This window comes from Battus philenor, unplaced genomic scaffold (genome assembly GCF_028537555.1).
Source record: "Battus philenor isolate CCGP_79_NKW_IND1 unplaced genomic scaffold, ilBatPhil1.0.hap1 SCAF_7, whole genome shotgun sequence".
NCBI classification, from domain to species: domain Eukaryota; kingdom Metazoa; phylum Arthropoda; class Insecta; order Lepidoptera; family Papilionidae; genus Battus; species Battus philenor.
In genome coordinates, this window is record NW_027181737.1 from 7,986,132 (window position 1) to 8,000,352 (window position 14,221).

A 14,221-nucleotide genomic window follows, 5' to 3' on the forward strand; every position below is an offset into this window, starting at 1 on the left:
CTTCTAACTGGACATGTTGGAAATCTATAGGGAAGGCCTATATCCAGAAACGGACATTCTACGGCTGAAATGATGATAATAATGTAGTATTTTTAAAAAAAACTACCGCTATTTAAAAAAAACATATTATGTGTATAAAAATACACATAAATAAGCTCAACATTCTAAAATTATCACAAATGTTTCATTTATACATAATTTCCGGCATAATTATTGGAATTATGTCTTTCTATGCTACTCTTTTATATCTTCATTGCCATTCACACTAGTATTTTTTCCCTGTATTAGCACCCCTCAGTAGATAATCCACAGCACCAGCATGTCGTAAAAATTGCTCAAGTTCTAATAAATTCAGGTTATAATTATCTTAAAATGGTTTTCCTCAAATATTTCATAGAGCTTAAGTACATTGTTTTCAACTATAAATAATTTGCGAGCTATTTTAAATAAAGAGCAGTCGTTCATATGTTTGTATGGGACACATACAGAATTTCTTATGAATCAACATCAAGCCGAAACTCAGGGTTAGACTGGTTTTTACGTGCTATACCGGCCGATTCCTGTTTGCCTAAGATTTATGGCCCCGTAATCAATAATCCAATTTTTTTTTTATTTCTAACCAGTAACTAAATTACTGCTTCTAATTTTTTTAACATTTCGAAACGATTTTTTATTACTACTTAGTAATTTAGGTTTTATCGATTTTACGAAGGTACAATTAAAAAAAAATTAGCACTTTCATAGACGCAGCAAATTTATCGACATCGAAAAAAATGTTTTTATTTTTCGTATGTAGATTACTAATGTACCCCCCGTTCCTTTGTTGGAATGACAAAATTATGAGTATTTTAAATAAATTGGTAGTCATGGGATTATAGCTCTTATAAATATTTTCGCTTTCCCATCATCCGAAACTCGTTGCTATGTAACATTTACACGTACCTCCTATAAAAGTCCTAATTTAAATTAACAAAAACGGAAATTATACTAAAATCTAATCGCTCTTACAATTCGGAATCCACAATGCGTCGTCATCCCTGTCGGTCTTGGGTTCCATGTTATAATTCATTCCACATCTTCCCTATTTGATACGCCTTTGGAAATATTGTCCGTCGTCAGGACTTCTATGTGCTAACACGTCAGCTCTTTTCTTGGTAACTCTTGGGCTTTCGATATTCGCCTCTGTAGCTCCATTCCCGGCATTTAATATAGCTTAGTCAGTTTAGTTGATCGAGGTGTCGAAATCTAATGTGATGAACTGAACTTTAGTCGTTATTATTTGTATCATAGTAATGTTAAAATTACACTCTATATAATTTCAAACTTTAACGCTTGTTAAAAACATTTTATGGTTCAGGGGTAATTTTCGTTTTGCTAATTTTACTATAATTTTCACACAACAAATCCTAGTCTTATTATTTAAAAAAAAAACTGTAAAAATAAGGTTTGTTTAAATTATTTTTCTTAGTTTAGTTTTTTGTCAAACATTATAACATAATTTTTTTAAAATGATAAGAATAATAAATTATTATTAATAAATTATTAATTAATTAATAAATTATTAATTAATTATTTATATAATGAATTATTTACTTATTTAAAATAATAAAACAAAATACATAACTTGTCGCCAAATAAATGTGTAATTGTGACAAAACAGACGATTGTTTTTCTAAAACCCAGTGTAAGTTTTATATGAATAGATAACATTACTAAACATTCTATTTTTTATTTAGAAAGATCTGTTTAAAGTTCTTTAGTCATTATTCATGACTTTCTAAGGAAATCTAATTAAAAAATACTCTTAATATTTACTTTTAATAAATAACTTCGTGGTTATTAAATATAATTATAATATATATATATATAAATATATATATATTATATGTGTGTGTGTGTGTGTGTAATGTGTATAATTATATATAATATGTTAATTAATACAAAGGCGGTGATTTAAGAAATTTACACTATATATGTTAACATTTAATAAATAAAAACTCATGTCAAGGTTAAACAAAATTAACAAGGAACGAATAAAAGTAATTTATGGTCTGACCTTTAGGTTTGTTCAAAAATATTAAGAAGTCTAATAGTGATAAATTTAAATATTTTTACAGTAATACGTTATTGATTTGGATATATTAAATATTTGGAAGTATCTTACATGTGTAATCTTTAAAATTTATTTAGTTTTAAAGTAGCACTTAAAGTGTCTTTAAATGGAGGGAAAAAATTTAAAAGAACCTATTTATGACACAAAATCTTTAAAAGAGTTTTTGACTATTATAAAATATTGTTATAAGAATACAATACATGTGAAATTAATGCCAAACCATAATCGAGAAGAACATTTGAGTACATAATTGACACTGTCTTCCATATAACGATAAGTATTTATTAGGAAAATATAAATTTTAGAAGCAAATTTTCATTGCAATTAATTTCCGAACTAATTTGTACATGAAATAAGCTTGCTGACATGTTATGGTCAAGTGATTAAAGGAAACAAGGATAAATAATCATTAATATTATTATCTATAAATTGTTTTATTGCATCTTTTATAAAGGTACATTATACAACGGATTACGTTTTTTTTAAACATATCACAACACATATGAAGTTTTAAACTAATTCTACTTGTTAAAAGGATTGTACTGTTACAATGTGACGAGATTCTTTAAATATTGATCTTCTTTTTACTTCTGTTTGGCAGAGTATTTGGCTACGTATTCCAAAGCGCGAGCAATCTGGGCGGGAATTTCAGGTGGCTGAGGGATAGCGTTGCCCTGAAAAATATTATAAACCAGAGTTAAGAATACGTCTACTTTAAATAAAGATTTAAATTAATATATATATATATAAATTACCTGGGGTTGGTATCCGTTTTCGTCAGCGACATAAGTAATGCCAATCACTTCACCTTCGGGAGAGACCCACGAGAAAGAGCCCTGGGCAACGTCGGGAACCACTGGTGGGTTTCCACCGAAGTTACGGGGTACACCCTGCTCTTGGGCAGCGATACCGTTGTCAGTTTCGTAGCTACATTTAAAAAAGCAATAAATAAGTGTTTATAGTTAAGAAAAACACCATAATTAACGAAGAATAAGACATCTATCGAATATTTTGATTTAAATGGAATGTACAGATAGTAATACTCTTAAATACGTCTTAGATGAAACTAATATTTATAATCAAATTAAATTTATTTTATAAACTTTAGACAGCTTTATGAATCCTCTATATGAACCGATATAAAAAATTCACTTACAAGTAGTTGTAGGAGCCGTCGGGGTTGATTTCGTTACCGTATTTCACAATAGAAGCGGAGCGGGGATCAGAGACAAGCTTGGCAGCGACGACTGGAACTGAAGGCACAGGTGCGGAAACAACTGAAGCACTAGCTTCAGCAGTAGCGGAAGCTGATGGAGCAGGAGAAGCGACTACTGGCTCAACTGGACGAAGTGGTGCGGCGGTCGTCACGGAAACGAAAGGTTTGTAGGTCTGGTAAGGATAACGGTATTGGTTCTGGAATGGCTGGTACTGTCCTTGGTATTGTCCCTGGTATTGTCCCTGGTATTGTCCCTGGTAAGGGTTGTATTGTCCATTATATTGGTAACGGGGATTGTATCGGTAGTTTTGCTGAGGGAAACCGAAGTTGTTGTACGCGGGTGGCTTAGGGGAAGATGGACTTTGGCTTTGGGCGTAAGCCACCGCCAGCACGGCCAAGACGACAACCTGTGTTAACATAAAAAAATATTCATTTAAAACGTAATATCTTAGATTTTAAACAGTTTCTACATATTATTTCACTAAATTCTCTTTAAATTTAATTTAAAGAAATTTCTACTCACAACGAATTTCATGTTTATTTTCGAGATTGCCTAGCTTCGTTGAACTAGTTCGAATGCGGATAAAAAATTCGTGCGGGCTTTTATATCGTTCATAGAACCACCCACTTTAGACGACGAATTGCAATAACATTTGAATAATTTGGCGCTTGATTGAGGAACTCTATTTAAAATAACACTTGAGCTATCCATTTTTCTAATAAAGTCATAAATGGTTTTTTCTATGGAAACCACATTTTTGGTAATTTACGGAGGATTATTTTCAGCATGACCTGTCTATATAAGAGTGTCATAATATAAACATAATTTAAGGCAATAACCTTTTATTTTTACTTAAGGCGCTAACTAAATCGTTGACTTTATAATATTCAACGGTTAGTTATAAAACTAAAAATACGACAACAAACAGATACAATACTGACTATTTATATCAAAACAGAATGATGATTGTTTGAAACAATCACCAATTAACATACACCAGACTAACAAAATTTTAATGTTCATTTCCGTCTGTATGAATATAATTTATTTCATTTTATTACATTATAACTGATAATTGAACTTAAATGAGTATTAAATGAGTCATGACTTGGTTTCGATAAGCCTCTTGTTACACTTTTAATGCCAGCATGGAGATCGTACGAGAAATGTTCCCAAGAAAAGTTATATCGAAGATGTTTAGCCACCATGCAGCCATGATTTGTTGCCTCATGATTTACTTTTAATGGAGACAATCCAAGAGTAAAGTCTTCTGTACCTCTCTGAGAACACTTGTCGAGTTAAGCCAAAATATTCAAAAAGAAATGGCGAAGGTTCCAATAAAATTAAACTTGCATGCATGCTTTACCCTAAGTGTCGTTTACAAGAATGTTCTTAAGGAATACCCGGACAACCAAAATTTCTAACATAAATTACATTTATATGTTTAATATAAAATACAATACTTATATATATATGTATTTATATTTATGTGTATATATGTATATTCTTTTAAGGACAATGTGTTCGTGTGTTTCGCAAACAGTTAATTTCTTTATTGCGGTAAATTAAGTGTCAATGTACCTTACAAATATAAATTAAGCATGTGGTTGAGCCACAGAAAAACAGGTTTAAAAATTGACTTAAGATTAAAGCTTTCGCCATCTTCTTTTAATGTACAAGTTTATATCAATTAACTTTACAGTGTGATTAATTGTTAGTGTAAAACCATCAAAGGGGTGAATGAATATATAGATTTGTCAGCAAAATCTTTAAAGCTTAAAACTTTATAGCGGTAACTATCTCAGTACAACCGTCTGCAGGGACATAAAAAAAAATTAATTTTAATTTGTAGTAATCCGAAATTTCAGCACGATTTGTTTTTACTGTATAATCATTACGATATTTCTTAATTCTGAAACCAGTGAATTTGAATAGAGTGTACTATATATTAATTGACACCAAATTAAACATAAATCCACCCTTTTTAAAGCTTTTACACCTATAACCAATCATTGGCACAGAAAAGCAAAAAGCACACAACCCATAGTCACACACCAACATGGTCTGCCACGGGGCCATTACCATCTACAATAATCAACCTGAATTTTAAATATGATAACAACTTTTAGATTAAAAATGTAAACAGTAAATGATTTCTTCATATTCATATTTTATGGCTATAATGGAAAATAAAAATTAAAAATTGTGTTAATTTTTTAATAAATATATACTTTCAATATAAGAAAACTATCATATATATTAATATAACAAAAGTTACACGCGTACATAAATTGAATTATTATTAATTACAGTTACTTAGAATCTAAAGAATCAAAATTAATCAAAAGTTATATAAAAGTTTCAGTTCAACTCTTAGTGATCTAAATTTCCATTGTTGAAACCTGCTAATGTTATGAAACTTATGTTTAAGAAATTTCGTCGCGGACAGTAAGTCAATAAAGTTCATAAAACGTTTCACTATCAGTTAGTAATAATACAAAAAATACGAAAATATTATAAAAGATGTATTTGATGTTATTAAGGAAACATTGCTAACCTAAAATATTTTGGTCATAGTATTCTACAATTTATAAGCAAAATTTTATTAATACCTAGAACATTTTAATAACTCGATATCTGTGCTTAATGACAATTTACTTTTCTTCATATAAAAAGGTAGACAGACGACCTTATTCATGTCTATCGAAGAAGCTGGGACGCAGCCCGCTTTATCTAGTCCTATTGAAAATCTATAAAAGAGGCCCAAGTTTTATAGTTGACTTCTTACAACTGAAATATTTATGATGTAAAAAGAAATTTTAATTTATCATGATGTATATAATTTTGTACTACATGTTCAATGATTAAAAAATGCCTTTGATTTTGTTAAACCTCAACCCAAACATAGAAATTTGTTCCGTTCAACCATTTACTTTAAAATTAAGTAAGTATTTGTTATATTATCATTAAAACTTTAAAATTTATAAATATATTAACCTGTTTTTTTTTTGTTAATATATCTATTAATTGACATACATAGCTAATGTAAATTCGTAAATGCGATTCATTTAAAATAATCTTAAGAGTCTTAAAAGGATCAATTTATCAATTTAAAACAATCAGAAGGTGTCAACACACATGTGCCTTGACGAAAACAATTTTTTTTTCGCGTAATACTCGGCGTAAACAAACAATATTGAACATAGTAAAATTTAAATATGAAAGTGTAAATACACAATTTTATATTATTTTGACAAATTACCATTCTCACAAAGCCCAAAAAAATGTAAATATATGAATTTGTTATAAGCCTCTATTCAGGTCTAAGAGAACGAATCCGGTACTTTTAAAAGTTTAGCAATAAAACAGATAGTAAAATACTCTTCGTTAATTTATAATCAATGTATATGTAATACATACTAATGTGACACCTACGCGATTCTCCAATTCTCATAATGCAAAGTATCAAAAATTAAAAATGAGAACAATATTGTTCATATTATGAACTAAACGGAATTATTTTGTTTTTCACTTTATGTTATAACTCAAATACAAAATGTTCCAAAAAACTGACTAAGTATAATTTAGTGAAAAATATGGTAAAAATAGTTCTGTAAATAGATATTCGGTTTTATGAAAATTAATATATACATACGTTAATCTTAATTGTTTTTAGACTAATATATACATATGTATATGCATATGTAATAAAAGTGTATATAGATGTAATTTTATGCGAACTATTGGATTTTCTTCTTTCTACAATCTCAAAAACTATTCGCAAATACACTTTATTTTGCATTTACAAATATTTTTTTAATTCATTTATAAATAATTTTCTTGATAGTTTATCCATACATTCAGTACATGCCCGCGCAGTAAAACTTTAACAATGTGTAAATATTAGTTTGTTCTGTGTCAAATTTATCAATTATTCTTCGAAATAAGTTTAGTCATTAGACTAAACACCATAGATTGTAAATAATAGTTTGTATATGGCATATGGAATTTTATGCAAGTTATAAAGATAATTTATTTTCGGCTATATCTCTATTCGGAAAAGTTTATTTTTATATTTATATATGAAACGGTGGATTAAGATCACACAATAAAGTTTTAGGATAAACAAAACTCTCGCTATTTATTTGCCGTATAAGTTTATTGAAAAAAAAAACTGAATAATTACTGCTACTTATTTGAAATAATACATAAAATTAATTTTAAAGAGAAAATATGTTTCATAGACTACCGAGAATTAACGATCAAACGATTTCGGAACAAAGTATAGAAAAAAACTACCGGAATGGATGAATAGACAGAATATATTACGGTTCATCATGGCATATCAAACTCACAGCACTTATCTAATATTAAAAGAACTTAATTGGGAAGTGTTAATAATATATATTCGTAATACATACTTGTAACGTCATATTTCCACTTATTTCAATATTTTCAAATTTCTCCGGTGAGTGTAGGCAATTCAATATATCATCATCATGTTAGCCGATAACAAAGCATAAGCCTACCTCAAAGATCGCCACTAAGACCAGTCTTATGCTGACCGTATCTTCTGTTAACATTGTTTAAAACGTTAATTTATATATATAAACATTACAGTATAATGTTTGTCTTTTATTATGAATAGAAGCTTAATACACCTATTTTAATTTATTTACATATATTTTCTTTTTTTTTTTACAGCTGATAAATGCCCAGTGCACGGCATAAACTTCTTCCAAAGGTCGTCACGATAGCTGGTCCTAGCATACGGGCAGCGGTATCCAGCGACATCCCGCGATCTTATGTATGTGTTATATGTCGTCAGTTGCACGATAGATGTCCTCCGACTACTATCACGAGCGACTGTTCACGCTACGTCAATAACCTTAGTTATTCCATGGATCTCCTCAGGAATGAGGAATCTCATCTTCCCCATCCGATATCGCAACGAAGGCCTGACCATAGCCATCTCGATTGTTCTCTGCGTGATCATGAGACTTCTTTACAGGGCCTTTCATAAACAACTACATCTCAGATCCATAAGTCATCATCGGCAACACATACTTGTTAAAGGCCTTCATCTTCAGATATTGCGACTCGAAACGTTTAAATAAAACGTTTCTGAGCATCCCAAATGTTACCCAGACGAGTTTGTATATACGTAAAATAAATACAAGGCTATTAAACTACTTCTGTCAGTTTAGAGACTAGACTTCTGATCACGATTCATAATTTTTAGAGCAATAGTATTATATCGTCATCTACAAAATGGCAACCTGTTTTCGAACAAAACGCACAAATATTTTATAATCATAAGTAAATAAACTGTAACAAAAAAAAAACGTGAATACTTTTTCTCAGACCCATTATGATATTTAAATATAAAGTAAATCAAAAATATCATTATTAGTAGTCGCATTCTCGTAATCTTACGTAATATTTAAGGCCTTGAACTCATGCCACTTCTCCATAGAATTCTACATGTGTGAAAACAAACTATACCAGTTCATTTTAGGTATAGAAATTTCAGTGATATCATTGAGCATTAATAATTTAGCTGAGACATAAATTTTATCACATATTTATTCTCATGTATGTTCCGTATCCTTTTATTTATAACTATTATTACATAATATGCAATGCTTTTTTCAACTCCTGCTGTACTGTAAAGGAAATAAAAAGAGTAATTATTATATTCACCTTAATTAAAATGATTGTACTATAACAGCATAATATTTTTACATACATTTTGCAACTTCGTTGACATTTTTCAAAATGATATTCGTACGTCTTAGTAGCTGTTAGATAAGGTGCTATTTAATAATATTATAGGATGTGTAGAAGAAATTTTTTTTTGTGCCTTTTAAAGATAGGATGTCTGGTGGCAAATTTAGGTTTTTAAATAGGAGTATTTCAAAAAGTAATGAAAGTTGAAAATGATGGTGGTGCCATTGGGATTGGTAAGAAATATCTTAGTCGCGATATTGCAGTGGTCGAGTGAGCATCGCGCGTTCGCCGTCGAAGTATTTTTAAGAGCAACGATTTTTACTTAACTGCTCATCGACAATTCTGTTAACACTTCGGTATTCGACGTATAACGGATAGACCGTGTGTAAATTTAAATTTTTAATGGGTATAGAGATTCCGCACAACCGTTTCGCATTCACTCGCAACACAACACTCACTCGCATTAAACTGGTTGAAAGCAATTTTTGCGCAAATCCACGACTTTGGAATATATATGATATATGGAAAAGAGCATACTTACTGAGATTTCAATTATTCATTAAATTTCAAAAAAGGATCTGAATTCCATCATTTTAAAATTCAAAGTGTACAAAAACTAAAAGTATCTAACTTTGTTTCACGCAAAAGTTTGTTCAATTTTTTTGAAGCGATTACTGGTTTCCAATAATCCGCAAACCTCAAGTGAAATAAGAAAAACCACTGCATTGCCCCAGAGTAATAGTTTGGTGTTCTTTATTCGGGAAGGGGATAATTGGACCTTTTTTTTTTCAGGAAATGCTCGAGGCTCAGCGATAAATAGCGTAAATTATCGACGCTTGATTACGAGTTCCTTTTTACGGAACACGCGAGCTCATTCATCGTAGTCGTTCCAACAGGATGATGCGACTGCATGCACCAGTAGAGCGAAGCTGAGTTTGCTTCGAAAAACTTTCCTTCAAAAAATAGATAAGTCGCTTTGGTATCTCCACAGTGACCACTGAGTTCACCTCAGTGAACTCCAACAATTTTTTTTGTAGGGCGTCTTCAAAGAAAGAGTTTGCAATTCCAATTTCCGAACTTTTGTGAGTTTAAAAGATAATATTCGTCGAGAAGTCATCTCTATTAAACTAAGTTGCTACAGCGTGAGGCGCAGAACACAATGCTGCCTTTGCCGGAGTATTCAACTCGACAGAAAATACTTGAATGACATACTCTTCAAAAAATAAAATTAGAATTTCTGTGCTAATTGCTAATTGTTTAATGTTAGTTGTTAATTATATAAAACTATATATGAAATATAACATTTCTTATTTAAGCTGGAAAACGTAAATCATTTGCGCACCCAGTGTGTCAAATCGCAGCCATATGATTTCTAATACTAAATTCAGATTTATTAAGTTTACTATAAGATGCAGGCAGCATTCCGTGTCTTAATGTTTTCATATCAAATTTCATTTTGCACAGTATTTGTTATGATAGAAAATGTTCTTTTACAATAGATTATGGCTGGGTCGGCACCGCCGATCAATTGAATGCTCTTATATTGTATATCATGACTTACTGGTATTAAAATTCTGCAAAATCTAAAAACGTATTTCGCTTTTGTAAGTTTACTATTAACATAATTGTAGTACAGGTCTATATCATTTTGTAATGCATATATTAATGGTATTTGTTTTTATTTTAGCTTATTTAGCCTATAGAGAGATAACAAAAACGTACTTGATATTTATACAAATTAGATCTAATTCTAAACTTTTCACAATGAGTAATGATATCGTTACCTTAAGTAATTTACGTTGAACATTGTGAAACTGCAATTTTATGTCATTTACTTTTGACACTGTTGATAATGGCTTTGTTTGTTTGACACAAGAAAAAATTGTTCTGGGAATACTTGTTACAACCCTCATAATTTCAATTCTTATTACTTGCAAACTTAAATACAAATTTCTTAGAAATTTTCCGGGACCACAAATTTGTTTCTAAATTAGATAAGCATTTTTTTGCATTCCGTTTTCCTACGCAGAAACTACTCTATTGACATGTATGTGTATATCAGCTACTGTTAACGAGCGTTTGTGGAACAACTATCAAAGAAATGATCACCGTGGATACTTGGAGATGTGGATGAACTGAAAGCGATAATTAAAGTGGATCCATTGAACTCATTGGTTTCGGTGTACATGACAAGCGATTGTAATAAATTTATAGTTATGGATAATTAATGAATTGAATGAAGCGTTAGCGAAAACATATTGAGTGCCGCCACAAACTACTCAAGCAAATAAATATATCACTGGTTAAGAAAGTGGATTTTATGTAACAATTTGAAACGTTCCTAAAATGACTAAACTCCGGTTAACTGGTCAAAGTCAGTGTCAAAGTTGAAGTTGAAGATATTGCAAGTGAAGACCTGTAGCTTTGTCCTCTACAGCTTTTTAAGATAATTAAATAACTACTATGTAAATATATTGTAAAGATTTGCAAACAGTGATGAAATAGTTCGTCTTCAAGAGACAACGCCCGACTATACTACACAGGCAATAGACACTTGAACTGTGACTGTCCTGGTCTCATGCTCTTCAGATCTTGATCCAACTGACTATCACTTTTTTCGAACTTGGTAAACTAATTGATAAGAAAAAACGTGTATTGATGAGGCAATCCTAAGCAGAGTTGTTTGTACCTTTCTTCCTGGATTTTTTAAAATAATTTATTAGTTTTTTATAAAATTGGTAAAGTATACAATAATGACGTTTATTTTACTCGAATGTAAAAAGCTTTAATCTTTCTAATTGCGTTGTTAACTACACTTTAAATTCGATGTTTACGCATTTTATAATTTTCATCTAATAACGCTTTGTTTAGTCATACTTATTATTCTATTTTAATAAAAAATGTATCGAAATTTTTTTGTAATATTACAGAATTGATATACATTCTTCTATGGAACAAAAATGAGATCGTTGATAAATAATCGTAACAAAATAAATATATTTCATGCGGCGCTCTCGTGAGTTTTGAACACGTCGGCAGCCATGTTTAAAAATTATTATAATTAATCGATCCGATGGACTTTTTAAATATGATTATAATATTGTTATATCAATATCGGCCAATCAGAACATCCTAAAATTTAAATTTAAATTTAAATAATTTTTAGTATTTATTGACTGAAGTAATGTTTGATTTTCACAAATATAAAAACATTATTTCTAGTATCAGAAATATTACATTCATATTTAAGATTTATTCGAATTCAAAAATCAATTTACTTTTTTAATTATCCATTGATAATAACTCTTAAAAATCATTAGACATGAAAACGTCTGTAAACGGGAGATAATGGACTAAATGAATTATATATTGTAATTAATAAACTATGTAATAACCCACTTTATTTTTTAACTTTGACATGGTTTATGTAGATAAAAGGTTTCGACTCCAAAAAGAAGATAAGATTTATGGCACCACTCCTATATCCGCCAACTAATTTAATATGAATGAAGGTCAATGAATCGTCCTGCCAAGTTTTTTTTATCAATCATCCGTTGAGATTCAATAAAGAAGTTACAAGGTACAAAATTAATAATAAGTATTTTGCGTTAGAAACTTTTATACGAAGATTTTATTCACGTGAGAAATTTGACTTGTATAATCTATAATTAAAAATCTATATGAAATACAAATTTCCTCTTAAATCTTTATTAAAAATAAGCTAAGAAATTTGGGACTTATAAAATAACACTGTACTTGTAGGTTGTAAAAAGTATTTCATATAATCTGAAATTTAAACAACATTCTGTTTTTTTTTTTGTAAATATTGATATTGATGAATATAGTCATTCCATATAAAAAGGTAATTACAGTTGCGATTCTTTGTCACCTAATATCTATTCTTATTTACCAGAATCAAACAAGAAATATTTTAGTTTTTAAAATACTAATATAAGTTTTGAATGTAGTGACTTTAGTTGTTATTCATTGTAGTAGTTAGTGTTTTTGAGTGTAGTAATAAAGATATCAGTTTATCACGCGATCATACCAAATAGTTTTACTGTATTTTAGTAACTATTGCAAGCCTAAAAACATATAAAAAATCCTCTTTACCATTGTAAAGTTGAAATATCGAATGAGTAGTTTTTAGGTGAGAAGTTTAAGTCAACATTCTAAATATTTTTTAAACAAAAATTTTTAAAATTATAGCTGGCCTGTTTGACAAGAGGTCGTCAAAATCAGATAGTTACATGGCATTTAAATTATTTTGTTATCATCAGCAGATACATACTGTCCTGTCTCACAAATAAAAAAATATTTTAACTTACGTTATGTACGGCATGTGTTTGTACAATTGTACCGTATTTGTTAAGTTTATGACTTATTAAGAGAAAATCTCTTCTTGAAGTTTAGTATGTAAGCGAAGTTATTTTAAATTGATAATACCACTAATATTGATTGCGAATAATTAGTTCAGGCTTTATTTATTTATATACATACATAGCGAATTAAAGATAAGATGTTTCTGATGTAAATAACTTAATAAAGTACTGTTCACATTATTTTAAAATAATTTGATTATTTTTGTGAGTTTACTTTGACGACCTAATATTCAAAGCAGGTCAATATAACAAGGGACAATAAACCAGGAATTATTTTTAAGTTTTGAAATCGAGATTTATACTTAAACACGTTCTGGGAATTTTCTCTATTGTTTTTAAAATGTGCTCGTTCTTTCCAATCAAAGAAAAAAATAAATTTATTAAGTCTTTAGCTAAACGAATTTAATAAAGTTTCTTGTAATAAATACTGGAATGCAGATTACCATTTTTAACAGATGCGCACTGCACGTATGAGAAATAAATGTTGTTTATCATGTTTTATTTATGGGTACTGTAATGCATAAATTTTAATAAAAAATAAATATCATTTATGTATATTAACACGCACATTACTCAATAATGCAGATCCTGTATCGTAATTAAATTTTATGTGATGCGATTTGTTATAAATTCTTAATCCCTAAACACCACAATATTTTTTAAAAGAAATTCGGTTGTGTGAATGTACCTTTAGGCTTCGATCTAAAACGATATAAAATAAAAGTAATAAAGTCAAAATGCTTAATTCAATAAATTCAACAAACATAGCGGGAAATTAA

General features: G+C 29.5%; 1 protein-coding gene across 2 annotated transcripts; it reads right to left on the reverse strand.

Annotated features, from left to right (window-relative positions):
* Positions 1-2,528: 2,528 nt before the first annotated feature.
* LOC137931303 (larval cuticle protein LCP-22-like) lies at positions 2,529-3,951 on the reverse strand. Of its 2 annotated transcripts, XM_068774750.1 has the most exons (4): positions 3,853-3,951; positions 3,270-3,736; positions 2,869-3,040; positions 2,529-2,787 (listed from the first exon to the last, which is right to left on the reverse strand). In XM_068774750.1, the coding sequence occupies exons 1-4, from the start codon at positions 3,862-3,864 to the stop codon at positions 2,698-2,700; spliced, it is 741 nt and encodes a 246-aa protein (XP_068630851.1). In that variant the 5' UTR covers positions 3,865-3,951; the 3' UTR covers positions 2,529-2,697. The 2 variants fall into 2 exon arrangements, with proteins under 2 accessions (XP_068630851.1, XP_068630852.1); XM_068774751.1 differs by lacking the exon at positions 3,853-3,951 and having other exon boundaries at positions 3,270-3,748.
* Between the last annotated feature and the right edge of the window lie 10,270 nt (positions 3,952-14,221).